The sequence below is a fragment of the Mugil cephalus genome, chromosome 19 (genome assembly GCF_022458985.1).
Source record: "Mugil cephalus isolate CIBA_MC_2020 chromosome 19, CIBA_Mcephalus_1.1, whole genome shotgun sequence".
NCBI lineage: Eukaryota > Metazoa > Chordata > Actinopteri > Mugiliformes > Mugilidae > Mugil > Mugil cephalus.
The window spans coordinates 22291874-22308876 of NC_061788.1; the positions used below are offsets into that span (position 1 = coordinate 22291874).

The 17003-nt window shown below is 38.5% G+C and overlaps 2 protein-coding genes across 2 annotated transcripts; both read left to right on the top strand.

Annotated features, from left to right (window-relative positions):
• Window positions 1-2381: 2381 nt before the first annotated feature.
• Window positions 2382-8040, top strand: derl2 (derlin 2). Its single transcript, XM_047569615.1, has 7 exons — window positions 2382-2544; window positions 4680-4745; window positions 5119-5192; window positions 5428-5521; window positions 6754-6949; window positions 7078-7168; window positions 7495-8040. Exons 1-7 carry the CDS (start codon window positions 2452-2454, stop codon window positions 7598-7600), a joined length of 720 nt encoding a protein of 239 aa, XP_047425571.1. The 5' UTR covers window positions 2382-2451; the 3' UTR covers window positions 7601-8040.
• Window positions 8041-8850: 810 nt separating this feature from the next.
• On the top strand, window positions 8851-16971 carry LOC124996510 (SWI/SNF-related matrix-associated actin-dependent regulator of chromatin subfamily B member 1-like). Its single transcript, XM_047569614.1, has 9 exons — window positions 8851-9185; window positions 10034-10145; window positions 10736-10844; window positions 12475-12612; window positions 12878-13005; window positions 13086-13252; window positions 13550-13740; window positions 14057-14188; window positions 14594-16971. The coding sequence occupies exons 1-9, from the start codon at window positions 9096-9098 to the stop codon at window positions 14631-14633; spliced, it is 1107 nt and encodes a 368-aa protein (XP_047425570.1). The 5' UTR covers window positions 8851-9095; the 3' UTR covers window positions 14634-16971.
• Window positions 16972-17003: the final 32 nt, after the last annotated feature.

The window sequence follows — 17003 nt, forward strand, 5'->3', positions numbered from 1 at the left end:
AGGTGAGGACCCAAATGATGAAGAGGCAGGGAATCCGTGGAAAGGGGGTATTTAATTAAAACCAATAAGAACCAAAAGGCATGGCAGGATAATCCAAAATAAAACATAAACTACAGAAACAAGACATGAAAAAAATCACAGGAAGAACACATGAACAGGACACAGGTAAGTAACACAACAACATGACAGGGAACAAAGGGATAAATATACAATAAAAAGTATAATAAAAGTATAAATACACAAGAGGCTCAGGTGATGACAAGACATAGGTGAAACTAATGAGGCCAATCAAACCAGGAGAAACCAAAAAAGCAATCAACACACAAGGAGGCACAAGAGACAGGAAACCCAGAAATTTAACAAAATAAAACGGGAAACACAAAACATGACACAGACAGACATCAGGACAGAAACACGAGGCACAACAGACAGGAAATTATAAAACTAAACAAAATAAAACAGGAAACTCAAAACATGCACACGAAATAAAAGACAGACACAGAACCATGACAAAAAATTATACATCAGCCTGTGTAACTTAATACTTAAAAAAAATAATGTATGAGTATACAGTATATTACATCTATATTACACATATATTTACTGCAGGTTAGGTATGCTGTTTCTTTCTACATTCCACGTGCTCCGGAACAATCAAACTATTTTACTACACAATCATTAAATAAATGAATAAATAAAAAATTTCCCAATAAGTAAAAAAAGAAATGTGCAAAGATACATACTCGACTTCTGTTAGTTCCATTCCTTCTTGTCTCTGTTCTGGTTCACTGATATTTATTTTAGACAGTATGTGCTAGAATTATATTACCATTTACCAGTTTCTCGACGACTGACATTGCTTAAATAGTTTAGTCATTATCTAATTATTTACATGGACAAAACATTACATCCACCAGTTGTCACACACACACAAATACTATCAACTGTGTCATAAAGCATATCACAAAATGTCATGTAGCGTTCAGGATCAAACAGCCGACATAAAACAAGTGTCATTTATGACTTTGTCTCTGAACCTTTGAACATCTCTGAATCTCTACATTGTATTTTTGTAAGCATTTTCCACCTTTGAAAAGATTTTAAAAAATTAGAAAAAAATTATGATTGAATACATATGGAATTATGTAGTAAAGTAAAAAATAGTTCAAACAGGAAATGTCTTACACTTGACAGTGGTGACAGGTGTGTTTGGGTCCTCTTGAAAAACAAATGATGGTCCCACTAAGCTCAATATAGTGTGCATGCCAGGATAGTATTTTGCTATGTGATGTTGTGGAAGCCAGGCTGGTTAAGTGGGCCTTCAGTTTTGAATACTGTAAATCATCAACAGTGTCACCGACAAAGCATCCACACCATTACAGCTCCTCCAATTTGCACCAATTCAGCCACGAAGGCCTTATTCACACAGTTTCTTCTGAACAGATGAGATGTGGAACTGGCCTTGCATTTAAATATTACTTTTTTACCTGCTGGTAAGCACACAAGCACACATCAGTGTCAAGGACCCAGCACTGCATGTTCCAGGGACAACCCAGTCTGCCTGAGCCACAACTTTCTTCAAGTGAGCCAGTTTCATCACAGCAGCTGATGGTTTCCTCAGATGCACTTAGAACAGATATATGCAGATGTCCTAAACGTTTCAGAATGCCTGACCTTCAAAGTAACAACGGACTGTTGTTTTTCTTTGTTTTGTTGTGTGGTCCTTACCATAATATGGACTAGAGCAGCAGTCTATTCGCTGTATACCAACTCCGCATCTGTACAACACAACAGATGGTGTCAACCACATTAAAAAGGCACACCTGCTAACGGAAAACCATTCCACGTGACTATCTTATGCAGCTGATGAGAGAAGGACAGCAGGGTTCAAAGCTGCAATCAAAATGAAAGATGGCTACACTGAACAATCTAAAGTCTAAAAAATATTTTGGTTTACTACATAATTCCTATAGATTTGCATTAAATAAGAAGGTGTGTTCTTGGGATTTTGACTGGTACTGTGCATAGTTTATTTTAAATGGCGTTTACTAGTAGACACATTTCACTTGTATTTGATTAATCCAGAGATTTGTTGTAAAACTGAGATATATTCCAATGTGTGCTTTTATGTATTCCTTTTTATAATAATAATAATAATAATAATAATAATAATAATAATAATAATAATACTAATTAACAAGACAAATACAATCAGATAAAGCTGCACCATGTTAATTCGTCCCGAAATGCAGAGACTTAAAAAAAAAAAAAAAAAAAAAATCTTATGCCATCACTCCCAAATTTAACATTTGTGCAAGAAACCCCGTCTTTATTTGTTTTGAGAGCGCTGGAGGTTCTCTTGCAAATTTCTCCCTCGTGCTTGAACGCACCACGTTTCGCTTTGTAGAATGACGTGTCAAGAAAGTGCCGGAAGCTTTCAGTCTGTCCAAAATGGCTTACCAGACGCTACAACAGGAGTACTTACAGATTCCTGTTGTAACCAGGGCATACACAACCGCCTGCGTCCTCACAACCGCTGCAGTGGTAAGATAAATTCAGGTGTTGTTCGTGTCCGGCAGGGTATAGCCCGGCGCCTCCTAACGCAGCTAGCGGGGGGGTCGTTACTCTCCGACTCTCTCGGCCGTTCAGTGGTCCGCCGAGCTCCGGCTCCTGTTCAGAAGGGATACGTGTCTGAACGTTGTAACTGGGATGTCAACTCTCTTATTGAAGTCACAGAAAGTGAAGCGGAGCTGCTTGTGGCCCCAAGCCCCGGCTTCATATTCGCCAAGGAACCATTATGATAAACATAGCGTAGCATTTTATGGAAAGCTCTAAAGGTAGTATCTTCCTTGTAAGGTAGCAGCTAGCTATGCGCTGTTCACTCTGGAGGGGTCCCACGCGAAACCCTGTTCGAAATTTGGAAATGTAGACGCGAGTATTGTACGCATCTGTGCACCGTATGCAATCATTCCCCTTCATGTAATGTTGGAAACCAATTTTCTCTCACGTACACATTAGGCGACGTAACATATTGTCTGTCGACTAAAGTCGTTGGAATTTGTAGAATATCAATCAGTTCGGGGCTTTGTATGTAGGACCCTACATTAATTGAAAATACTAATTGAATGTTGAGTGTGGGAAATGGTATTGAAAAAAAGTCTATTTGATACAACCGCGCTTTAAATAAGTAGGGACAGGGGCGTGTTTACAACTGTGTTACATCAGCTCATCTTCTCAAAACATTTAAGTGTTTGGAGACAGAGCAGAACAGTTGCTCTCATTCTGAAATCTAAATGTCTCCCTGCTCTTCCTTGATATATGTGTCCAGTTGCTCAATGCCCTTTACCCTCCTTCATTATATTTCTGTTTCATTAAAGCACCATAGAGAAAGTACAGGTGTATAAATGACATCTGCATTCTCTGCTGTCACACATCATTGTGCCTTCTCAGTGATATAGTCACTGGACTTGATCTCTGCCAGTCTTTCTCCTCAGTCTTCTCCAACCAGTCACACAGTTGACACAGTTAACCACAACTGTTACATCATGTTTACATTTATTTTGTACTATCTGATCACTTCGGGTAACTGTAAATAGGAACTGCTACCAGTAAAACCTGCATTAGTTTCCATGATGCAGATGTCGCAACATAAACAAATAGACTAAAATCATAGTGTGGCTACTATAAAGCTCAACATTCAATGACTCGTACGTGTAGAACTAAAGTGATAAGTGATGAAAAGATTAGTGCAGCACAAAGCTGGCTGATGCTCTACAGTTGTTTTACTTCCTGATCAGATGTTGAAGCTTGACACTGTGTGTGACTTGACAGAGAGCTTTATCTATCTCAGGCTCTTTTTCATCTGCACATACCCTTGCTCCATTTTTTTGTCAAAGTAATTTCACTAACCTCCTGTTTTCCTGTTTCGTGTCATTTTAGACATTCTATAAGTTTACGTTTTCAGGTTTACGGTTTAAACTATATTGTTGACATTTGCACTTACAAATGTATGCCTGAGACGTATAAATGGCAGGAGAAAGCATTTTAGTACAGAAAATAAAGCAGATTAGACAATAGGTCTTTTCTCTGTAAGGCACAGATTGGCTCAACTTGATGAGTTGACTTGGGCGCTCAAGCGTACTTGCTGACACCAGTTTGACACTGAGATGCACAAGTCATGTTAGGAAGGGGGCTGTGACTAGCTGGTCTCACTCAGCAGGCAGGTTCTACCGTACAGTTAGATCTCACAACGGATTTCTTTATACGCATTATTTGCTTAAACATTTGCAACGAACACATATTCAAAATTGAAATTAAGCCATCATTTGGCTTTGTTTGATAATAAAGTAAAATTGAGCTGAGTAACAGCAGCACAGCAAAACTGAATTTGGTTTAAAATCCCCACAATTATCAAACGTAGAGTAAGAGTTATTTGTGCTCAGCTAGAAGTGTCTGGATCAGTTGGATGTGACCAGTGATCACACTTAACACAAACACAGACAAGCTAAATGATAAAGGCCTAATTTTACTACTTCCTGCATAGATCCCACACACTCAGTAAATCTGTAAATCTCAGCTTCCATAGTTGTATGTTAATTTTTGTCAAAGCTGCAAAAAAAAAACTTTGTGTCTTTGTTTTAAGCACCTTGAAAGTGACTTTGTTTTGTCTTCTCTCACAGCAACTAGAGATCATCACACCATTTCAGCTCTACTTTAATCCGGATTTGATTCTAAGGAATTACCAGGTAAATAATCGGACCCTCAATGTCACGACACATAACATTTGTTTTTTTGCACTAGTAACCTTAGTAAATGCAGAGATAAGTCAAATCATTATCGTATGATGCTACATTCATGGTCAGAATTAGTTTTTGTTGAAATGAAAAGACAGGTCAGTGTTTTGTTTATGTAGATTGTCAGATAAACTTTGATAGAAACAGAAATAGTTATAATTCACATACGACTGGGTCTGTTTTACTTGTGTGTGTTGACTAAGTGCATAGCATAAAAGAAAGTAGCTATTAATGCACATATTGGAAATATTAGTAAATAATATTATGTTAGTAATCTGTGTATGTTGTCTGCAGCTGAATGTCTTCTCTCTCTTTCTGTTTCTAGGTATGGCGACTTATAACCAACTTCCTGTTTTTTGGTCCAGTTGGCTTCAATTTCCTGTTCAATATGATTTTTCTGTATCCTTCTCAGTTTCAGCTCTCACTGTAATTACCATATAAAGTTAGTTTGCATACTTTGAGTTTCGCAAGGTCTGTGTGTGGCTTTAGAGGTGGGATGTTAAAACTTGACACTAGAGTTGAATTTGCACAAAGAAACCAAAAGCACAGTTTGAAGTATTGAGGGGAGGTTGAGGATCTATGCAATGGTTCTCACAGAATGTGTGCGCAGGTTTCCTTAACCATCTGCTTTCAGGTACAGATACTGTCGTATGCTAGAGGAAGGCTCTTTCAGGGGACGAACGGCTGACTTTGTCTTCATGTTTCTCTTTGGTGGGCTTCTGATGACTGTATCCTTCCTGTGGCGCTTTCAAAAGCAGATTATGAGGTCTTGACTGAACAATGACCAGTTATTTACTTAGAGAGACTTCATCCTTGACACCTTTAGCATATGCTACCCTTTCACCTCTACAGATAACGAGTTTCTGTGTGTATGAGGCCATTGTTATAAGTCTCACCCACTGCAGCTCTTGATTCCTTCACTGAGGGTTATCAATACTTGTAGGTGGGTTACACATTACATCTTGCTTATGTATTAATTGTGAGTGTAAGGTCGGATAATGTTATGCTACTCTTGCTTTTGTGCAATACATTATTAAAATGTATCAAAGTTCATATACATGTTCACATATATTGAATGCTAGGAGAATAGAGCAGTAATATGAAAACGTTTGTTGCTGTGAATTTCATGCTGTGGATGTGATATTTGACTAAAGACTAAACATGAGATAAAAAAAAAAAGATACCTTTACATCGATTATAAAAGTTGAATATGTACAGTGTAGATGTCAGACAAGCAAAAGAACAGATAACAAAAAGTAACTGAGCAAAACGTGTACTAGTAATTAATATACAAAATTAGCAGCAAAGTAAAAGGTTTTTACATAAAAATATATAAGGTAGGTTCATTCTATATCTTGATGCTATTTACAAATCTAACTGAAGTTTGTATAAATTATATCCACTGACAGCTGGTATGCTAAACTGTACCTCAAATCTGCATACACTGCAGTAGTGGTATAAATGAATATTAATGGCAAATAGTATGTACCCATTTAAAAGTGGCCCTTACAACTACCGTGTGGCACACCACACTGGTACCTCAGAATAGCTCCCATTAAAGTACATTTACTCTCAATATACCCCTGCAGCTCAGGGTTCACTGACTTTAATTAAAACAGTTTAATTGATCAACTTATACCAGTTGCTGTTTTTGTTATTTGAATATCTGAAACTAAACATGAGCTTAGATAAAGTCTGACCATTAACATTGACATCATGCCAGTGCCATGGTATATGTCAGTAGGAATGGGTCAGAGGAAGGTGAGCATATCAAACTGCCACATGTCAGAAATCAAACCTTCACACTGATAAATAAGAGTGGCATAATATCAGCCACTTTTCAGCCTCAGTGCTGTATTGATTATGGGATGTAGAGAGTATGTAACTGGCCTCTAACCAATAATTATAGAACACGACAGTGAAGTTCATTACTTTGGCACATTCCTTGACAAGGTTCTAGATATTTGGCACTTTTGTGAGTCTGGTGTTCCTGGGTCAGGCCTTCACCATCATGTTGGTGTATGTGTGGAGTCGACGGAACCCAAATGTTCGCATGAATTTCTTCGGCCTCCTCAATTTCCAGGCACCCTTCCTGCCATGGGTACTGATGGGGTTTTCACTTCTGCTTGGCAACTCCATCATCGTGGACCTTTTAGGTGCCTGTCACTGACATCTGAAATAATTATTTATTGCTGACTCACACTGATTCACTTAACTGCTAGTAAAATGAATTAGTGTGTGGTTGGCCGTGAAAAGTATGATTTATTTGTTCCCCTTTCTTAAGGTATTGCTGTTGGCCATGTGTACTTCTTCCTGGAGGATGTGTTCCCCAACCAGCCAGGTGGTGGAAGGTGGCTGAGGACTCCATCTATCATGTGAGTCTACAGTTCATTTTAAATGTTTTGGTCTTCATCAAATTAAATAGCGAGGGACATAATCCATAGTCAATGAGCTCAACAAAAATACATGGTCAAGTTTAGCTGAAACTCTTGTGAGGTGTTACTATCTGTGTAGGTTCAGTCAAGTGTTTATCTGTCAAAATTGCTGTCTTTAATCCAAATTTAATCTTTGTATGATTTAATCTCCTCCTTAGAATATAGACATACTGCTTTTGCATTGTCCATTTTACTGAACTTTGTCACAGACACAGTTCGAGTCTATAGAAATTGCTCATATGTCTCCTGCTGTGTGTCTGTCACAGAAAGATGTTGTTTGACACTCCAGAAGAAGATGCCAACTACAACCCCTTGCCTGAGGAGCGTCCAGGAGGGTTTGCTTGGGGAGAGGGACAGCGCCTTGGAGGATAAATATGCCCTCTGTAGCATCCCTGATTGTCAGGTCACTTCCAAAGACCTTCCCTCAGAGAGATGAAGAGGACAAACATGGTCTTTGCTTTTGACACGTTTGTTTAGTTATGGATGAAGAATGCCAAACAACCAAAACTGGTTTGGAGGAAACCATCTGTTGTCTGTGTATGTTGGCTTTAATCATCCTCAAAAACTCTTGTTGATGCCAGATTCTTGCTCTAAGACTATTGGAGAGAACACAAGCTTCGGCTGGAACTTTGGACGGTGAAGCCTTTGAGTTTGGGTGACAGTGTCTTCGTCTCAGACAAAAGAAATATCGGCTTACACCTACGTATATAAAAAAAGAAAAAAAGGAAAAATGGCGACAGTAAAATATATTCAGATGGCGAGTCCATTTTTCGTTTCACTTTTTTAAAGAATAAATGTGTGTTGCAAATGAGGCTTTGGTTTCTTCTCTTTGGACTGTATTAGCATTACATGAAACCAAAGCAATTTTAGATTGTACAAACAACATAATGTCAGCAGAAAAGGTCATATAATTGCATTCTCTCATTGTAACATAAAGATATCAGGATTTATACTATGTCCTCAACTTCATTGTTCGGCTTGTTCTACACTTTCAGTTATATTCACTTAAAAACATTGTTTATACTTATTTTTTCTGTCCTCTTGGCACAAACAGCCTTAAATAACACATATAATACACAACCTACTTTTAAAAAGGGAGGGGTCCTGCTTATTATTTGCATGTGACAATACTTTTTATTTAACATTTTTTTAATGTATGATTGCACTGGATAGGCAAAACACCCTCCACAGGCTTTAAGACGAGGCTGAGATGAGGAGTTTTCTAGTTTTTTTCTCTTTAAAAAAAAAAACCTGTTAAAGAAATGAAGGTGGATTTTGCTGTTGGAGATACAAACGACCCCTTAATGTCATAATCAACCTAATGAGCTGTATTTCATTATACTATTTGTAATTATATATCTGCATTTATGCTTCACGTCTTCTTTTGATCCAACTAAATATGTGTTCACTGTATTACAGAACACAACATTTACAGAGTAATCCGAGTGATATGAAAGTTTTCAGATATGAGTTAAAACTGATTCCAGTTCACATCTGTAGGGGCGGTAAGGAGATTTGGAAATTGTTCCTCTACCTTGCAAAGACCGAAATGTTGTATCCAATGCAGCGTTTACAATTTTCGGAAACCCCCCGACAAAAGTTGTATGCGTTGTATACCATGCTTTCTAAAATCGGACGTGCACACAGTGCCGTAACTTGCATTTTAGTTTAGGTTATTATGCCGTTTTACACTTACCGAGCAAACATCCTTCAAGAGGATGCTTTCTTAGATGCAGAATTCTGACGAAAGCGCTGTTTCTAATGAAGACTGTAGGATTCCTTGATTTCTCATTTTTACCGTAGTCCCCGAACGCACCCGAAGAAGAGACGGCGACTTATTAGTTAGCTGGATAGCGACTACACAAAGATGCAATTAGCTCTAAGTAAAACGTTTGGCCAGAAGCCAGTAAAATTTCAGTTGGAACAAGATGGGGACTTTTACATGGTGGGGTCGGAGGTATGTGGCTATCTGCTCTTTGACTTTCAGTGCTTAGCTCCCTTGTTCTAGCTTCACTTACCACTACCTTCTTCTGCTAGTTGATGCTAGCATGCTAACGACCCCCCGATAGCTCTATAAACAAAGAAATGCCAGAAAAGAATAAACGGGGTGAAACCTAGCTAATAACACAAAGGTAGCCCGGCAAACTGCCTGAACTGATGACCTTTCAACCCAAATAACAAAAAGCCTAACCGTTGTAGCAGTAACTTCTTATTCATGTCTACCTCAGAGTAACGACCACTCGGGTCATATCAACATGAAGTAACGTGGGAATAAACTTGAGTTCGAGGAGTTAGAAACCACTCCAGATATTTTAACACGTTACTTTTGAACCTTTCGAATAGGGGGGACAAAATAACTACTAGACAAATTGACTGTGAAAGAAATTAGAATTAAAGACTGAAAATATTTAAAGACAAAGGGTGCATGTAAGGACAACTTTTGCTCATTGTTAATGTAAACTGTGAGCAATGTAGTTAAGAAAAGCCTCGTCTCACTAAGCTACCTGGCACTGAAGATACAGGGAACAAGATAGAAGAAGCTCCCATGATCTGATGAGAGCAAAGAGCTTTTTAATCAGTTGATCACTGATGTTGGCAGCTTAATGCCGTGGTGAGATTTACCTGCAGCAGGAGTTGTACGAAGAGTACTCAATACTCAAACAATTATTAGAAGTTTAAACACACTCATACTTTACTGCAGTATGATACTGCAGATTTTAACAGTGTTCTTAATCACATCTCAGCAGAGGGGGGTTTATTGTTTTTTTTTTGTTTTTTTTTTGTCTGGCTGTCCTTATTGTCTAGGTTGGAAACTATCTGCGGATGTTTAGAGGATCTCTCTATAAAAGATATCCATCTTTATGGAGGAGGCTTGCTTCTGTGGAGGAGAGGAAGAAAATTGTAGCGTCGTCTCATGGTAAATGTTTTTCATTGCCACACTGAACTTTAGATAGTTTGGACTGCTACCAGTCTGGAAGGTATGAGGCTTATATACATCGCTGAATATTGCTGGTATGAACAATTTTATTTTAGATACCAGTAGTTAATTTATTTGGCATCAGATGACTTGTCAATTTTGATATATCTTAAGCAGGAGAACTGGTTGAAGGAATTCTTTCATCTGATGCCAAGAGTCTCAAGGATTCTGTAGAGTGGAACTGACTGATAACAGGGCCAGTTGTAGTCACCAGTGCTTACATAAGTAACTGATTTAGGGCAAGTGCAGACAGACTGTGTTTGTAGTTTGTGGTCAAAGATAACGGATCAGTCTTAGCTCATAAATATTATTTTCAAACTGTGCAGTAGTATTAAAGTATCAACATAAAGCATTAAAGCATTGCTAATGAAGAATGGACTCTTGATATGTCATTGGTGCTTTCTTGATTTGATCCTTTTGTACAAGCCATAGTGTATTGGTGTGCAGGGCTTTTAACAAAGAGAATAGCATGTTGTTATGTGCTGTTGCTAATGTGTGTCTCTATTATCTTGTCCATTATCCATGTGTAGCCACCAGTGTTACTCTACTGAAGGCGTCAGAGTGTGAAGAGATCTTTGAGGGTAATGATGAGAAATACAAAGCGGTGTCTATCAGCACTGAGCCCCCAGCATACCTCAGGTAAGGGTTTGTCAGGTGATGGTAGACTTTAGCATTTGTACTTACTCATTATCTTGCAATTTCAACATTTTGAAAATCGTTTCCATATTTTTTGTGGCCTTAAAGTGTGTGTCAGTGAAAGTGACCTTCTGTCTCCTGACCCAAATACTTCTTCCACCATAAAAGTCAATTGTGCTGTAGTAGTAGCTGTAGTAAAGACATAATCAGGAGCTTTACTCAAGGGAGTTCATCTCATTTTAGTTGGAGGAGGTGTAAAAACCACAAGGGAATAATTTCAGTTTTCACGACTTTCTGTTCCGGTTGTTAGATGTTATTATAAATACATTAGTTGATAATATAAACAAAAACCCAGGGTAATATGGACAGCTGTGCTGTGAGATTAACTGTTAAATGTCATATTTAGACCTTAATGATCCACCGTAGCTGTGTTACACATAAAAGTAGGCACTCATAAAAACCACAAGAAAGATAGATAAAATGAGTTAAAGTAAAAAATAAATAAGTATTAACTAGCAAAATAAAATAAATTATTACATTATACATACATTATAATCAAAAAATTTACAGGATTAGCATTATGAACAAATATACAAAAAGTAGTTGGCGAAACAGTGTCCAAGGTGATGTGGTTGTTTGGCCCGTTGCATAGCAACAGCGGCATGGATCGTGTCGCATGGTGTTTCCTTGTTTGCCAATGGAGCGTGTCCGCCTGAAGAGTAGCTGGGCACAGACGTACTGTGGTCCTATGAACCAGGTCTCCGAAGCACTTCTCATGACACACTCCCTCTGAGTCCCATCAAGCGCACACAGTCCATCGGTCCTGCTGTCAAAGACCTCACATTCCCCATGAGAACAGACGGCACCGCCGACCTGAAGGTCCTTCTCTGCTCCTCCACCGCCAACTCCAGCCTGGGGGCACAGCGAGTGCTAGCAGCTGATCGCAGAAATACACCAATGGACACAACAACCGCTCCGCCAAACTCCACAACCAACGACACAGCCAAAAACATTAAAAAAAAATAAAATAAAAAGGACACAAAAGCCAACAACCATTTGACTGGAACGAGGCACAGAAAAACAAGAACAAGTCAGACAAAAACAACCAACAGACTGAGATTGACCTAAAAAGGTGAACATCACGGAGCTACTGGCAACATGCAGCCACTCTTTCAGGCGCATTTTTCAAAACAAAAATAAATTAAAAAAAAAAATAATAAATGTTGAAATTGTTGTGTTCAAATACAGCCACAAATGATCTAATTCTATAAATAGCTGCAGACTTATGTAAGACAAAAAAATCTCAGCGAAGCATCCTTGTCAGAGGTCAGGAGTCGGTTTTAGAGATGTCCATAAAGCACTGTTTCTAAGAAGTAAGTCTTAAGGAATTGACCGTATATACGAAGCCCCTTGCAGATTCCTTTAGGTTTATTTTTGGTGAAAAATAAATACTGAGAACAGACTATTAATTGTAGGGTGGAATATACACTAGCCAACATATTTTTTTTGTCTCTTTGAGTTGATTTTGTTTGTATCAGTGTGAGTTCAACCAGTTTGAGTTCAACCATTTTATGAAGGTGAAATACTGTACTGGTATACTCCTTTAAAAGAACATTTTGTCTTCTCTATAAAGGGAGCAAAAAGCAAAGAGGAGCAGTCAGTGGGTCCCCACCCTACCCAACAGCTCTCACCATCTAGATGCTGTACCTTGCTCCACCACCATCAACCGCAACCGCATGGGCCGTGACAAGAAGAGGACCTTCCCCCTGTGGTGAGAACTCTATTTCTTTACAATCTCATTCTAAAAAAGTTGAGAAATTGCGTACAAGGTAAATAAAAACACACTTCAAGTATATGTGTTATTGAAATTAGTACTCTGCATTAAAAAACGCATAACACCGTGGTGCAGGTAACATGAACATCCTTTATGTATGCTTGAATCCTTTAAGCACCACTGGTGTTCGAAATTATGTTAAAATGTCTTAAATTACATGGACAATAACAATCTAACAAAGGGCTGTGTGCATGTCACTCAGTTTTGATGACCACGATCCTGCAGTGATCCATGAAAACGCGGCTCAGATAGAGGCACTGGTTCCTATTCGTCTAGACATGGAGATAGACGGACAGAAACTGCGAGATGCCTTCACATGGAACATGAATGGTAAATATACGCCTGCTAGCTTACCAACATCTGAAACATCCAGTATTTTATCCTTTCTAATGTCTCTGTGTCCTCCTCAGAGAAGTTGATGACCCCTGAGATGTTTGCTGAGATCCTGTGTGATGACCTAGACTTGAATCCTCTGGCCTTTGTCCCAGCCATTGCCTCAGCTATTCGTCAGCAAATTGAGTCCTACCCCACTGACAGCATACTAGAAGAACAGGCGGACCAGAGAGTCATCATCAAGGTATGTTTGTGCACCAAAGTAGTCCTCCTTGAAGCCTTGATATTCATTTTTATTCTGAATTTTAGCTGGCGGCTCGTTGGTAAAACACGCTCAATTAGTTCTGTGTGACATACACTCACATACAATAACTTGACTGGTTGATAGAGGCAAGCTAGTTGCACCCCATTGAAGAAAGAAGGTTGAGTAATTGAATTGAGACCAATTTGAAGCCACCGTTATATTACTCAAATTGACATCCATCTCAAGATAAGGAGGTAAAAAGACACTGTGTAAATGATGTTTTCTTGTGCTGATCAGCTGAACATCCACGTGGGAAACATCTCTCTGGTGGACCAGTTTGAGTGGGACATGTCGGAGAGGGAGAATTCCCCAGAGTCATTTGCACTGAAGCTGTGCTCTGAGCTGGGTCTCGGCGGAGAGTTTGTCACCACTATTGCCTACAGCATTCGTGGTCAGCTCAGTTGGCACCAGAGAACCTACGCCTTCAGGTAACTCAGCTTCTTAAGACGTAAGACACTCATTGTAGGTTGTACAGGAAAATTGAGTACGGCGATAGGAGCACAGTAAGAATGAGATAAAGGAAGGGCAGCCATGGCAGCTTATAGTGCAACAAAATAACCAACTACTGCACATTCTTTGGTAAGAGTCATATTAAAAAAACGTTTGACTAACCTTAGTTATCCCATAGCTTAAATGAGGTTTCTATCTTTGAAGCTATCTAATCCTCACATTTATTTTTTTCTACCTTTTATGTGTTGATTTTTATAGCATGATTCATAACCGTCATGCTTCTAATTTGTCCAGTGAGAATCCGCTGCCTACAGTAGAGATTGCCATCCGCAACACTGGCGATGCAGACCAGTGGTGTCCCCTGCTTGAGACCCTTACAGATGCTGAAATGGAGAAGAAGATCCGAGACCAAGACAGGAACACAAGGTGAGACAGTGATATATGAATATGATGTATAAATACGGTACACTGTTTGCCCATTTCACCCAAACTGTTGGACTGGGGGTTTTAAGATCAGTGCCTTTAATAACATGAAATAATACAATTATGCTAGCAAATAAAAGAATCCATGTTAACATTTATAAACCAACCACTGGATAAATCATTTGATGGATGAATCATAATTATGAGGATGGAACCATGTTTTGGGAACTAAAGACTGAGTTTTCACTAAATAAACTTTCTGCAGCCATCACACAAAGACACAAAGACTTGTTTATCTGTTTTTTGTTTTTATTTAGTCGTAATGGATCTCTGTATGTAGTGTACCTAGAGGATCTTGATCATTTGTACAGATGCAGAAAATAATGTGATTTAAATTTGTGTTTGTAGGCGAATGAGACGACTTGCCAACACCGCCCCCTCCTGGTAGAAGATGAAAAGACATGAAGCTGCATTAAAACTACGTGATATCTGGAGACTGCTGTTACTCTGACACGATCCAGTACATACAAACAGTGTTACACTCACACACCGGTCACCTTTAAAGCATTGAAGAAACATCTGGACAACACGAGCACAGACAGGTAGTCTTTCTCCATGGGCATTCTGTCATCAGTTTGTTTCAGTGTGCCTCATTCTCATCAGTCAGCAGCTCACATCTATCTAGGTATCGTTTATCACTAAGGAATCTGATCCATTGTCTGTTACATACATATTCCATGCTCCCAGTCTTGTTTGGTTAAAAGACGTGGTATTGAATCTCTGTATAAATGGTTAGAGAAATGACACATCTGTAGCAATGCTCTGTCATGTTCTCTGTCTACCAATTTAAAAGAAATGGCACAGTTACCAGACTAATTTAGTTATAATCCCAACTATCATCAGTCATTGCTTTATGCAGCAGAGCAAATAGTCACATCAGTATTGGAAAAAAAACACAGGCATGAATGCAGCCAATATTAATGACGACTTGGTTGCAAGGTTTGATTCCAACTTAGAACGAGCTACAAAATTCAGAAGTAATCATTAAGTATTCCTAGACATATTTCACTTGTGACTTGGAATACTTTCAAATAAGTACTAGTATCACTCTGTAATAATCCTAAAAAACAAGAAAATGTGCTAAATTTAGAAGTAACTCAGTAGAGATGCTCCATATGGCTGTTATTCTCTTATACTGTATGTTCTATCATTTGATTGCTGTTACTCATGCATTCATGCATTATTTTGCTGCTGTTGATAGAGCTCATTTTGAACTTTTACTGTAGAGAGGGCCTGTCAAGAGTCCAGAGTGATACCTTCACTTGTTTTACCTAGCTGATAGTACAAACCTCAAAATTATTTAAAATAAATTCAAATGTTTTAAATAATTGGCACCAATCTTCACATTTTTGAAGCCAAGTAATGTTTCTGCATGAATAATAATTATTATCTTAGTATAGTTGCCAAGTAAAGTGAAATGTGCATGTGACTTGTTTTGACTGTGCCTCTCGTAGAGTATGAATCACCGATCAGATTGTTAAGAACCAAAATTGAGAAGTATTGTAAATAAGACATTTGACAGTAGTGATTTACTGCATACTAAAGATGTTGGGATTGGTGTTTTGTTAGTTGATACCAGTACACCGTAATTCCATCATCTATCAGCCCAAAAATATTAAATTACTTCAATAATGCTGCACACAGCAAGTGCTAACATGTGTACACATATTTTTCGCAGAATGTAGTGATGGCGTAGCTACTAAACTTACAAATGGAGCTGTTACAATTCACAAAAAATACCAATAATGTTTTGCGATATGAAAGTCCTGTTGAAAAAAGTTAACAATTAAAAATGCCCACCTTGAATTCTGTGTCCACATCATAATGTCTGTTTTTAAGCTATTTTGAGAAGTGTGAGGTGTTTCCCTTCACTGATCCGTTGCTGCAGCTGCATTTGCTGTTGCCCTTCTACATGCTGTTATTGTCCAGTATTTCAAATACCTACAAAATCAGTAATACTCAACACTGAGAAACAAGTAGTACTTTGGTATCTACTTGGTAGCATTGTATCTGTTCTCATCACATTCCTAATACATCATACCATGTAACGAGGCAGCTCTGCCTCTATTGATCAGAGGAAATGAAAAAAATATTATGAGGGAACAAAGTCCATGTTCTTTTGAGGCTCCAGACCATGGGCTGAAGTTGAAGTGATTATTTGTTCACTACTATTGGAGATTTTATTGACAAAAAATTGGACTTGCGTATCAGACCATTGTCTGTAAACAAGATCCCAGAAATTGGAGGCTGAAGACTGTATGCGAGGGTTTGATTCTTAATGGCTTGTGACTGAATGACTTGCCGTCCCTGGTCTTCACTCGTCATATGTGGCTCCAACTTGTTGCAGCCATGTAGAGAGTTGCTTGGATTGTAGCGTGTAGACTCTTTGTTCTGATCTTAGTTACCCATTCTAATCAGTTATGTATGCCAGTGTCCATCGGCATGCTGAAGTGTAGTTAACTCATACTGCACCCGTTGCATGAGGGAGTAATCGCTCTCCCAGTTACTTCTGTTTGCGTTGTGCCTCATGTTGTATGAGTGTCCAAACACTGCAGCCTTATTGGCGAGTAGAGAGACAAAACAAGCTGAACGAAATGTGTCATTTGAAATGATGATTTTCAACTTGAACGTGTTGGTTATTGTTCTCTTCTTTTGTAAAATTACTTTACCTTTATAGTGGACTTGTTTTTTATATGAAAATAACAATAAAGAAAACCTGTTGGGAAGATTGTGTGTGTATTTCTGTTAATTTCTAAAT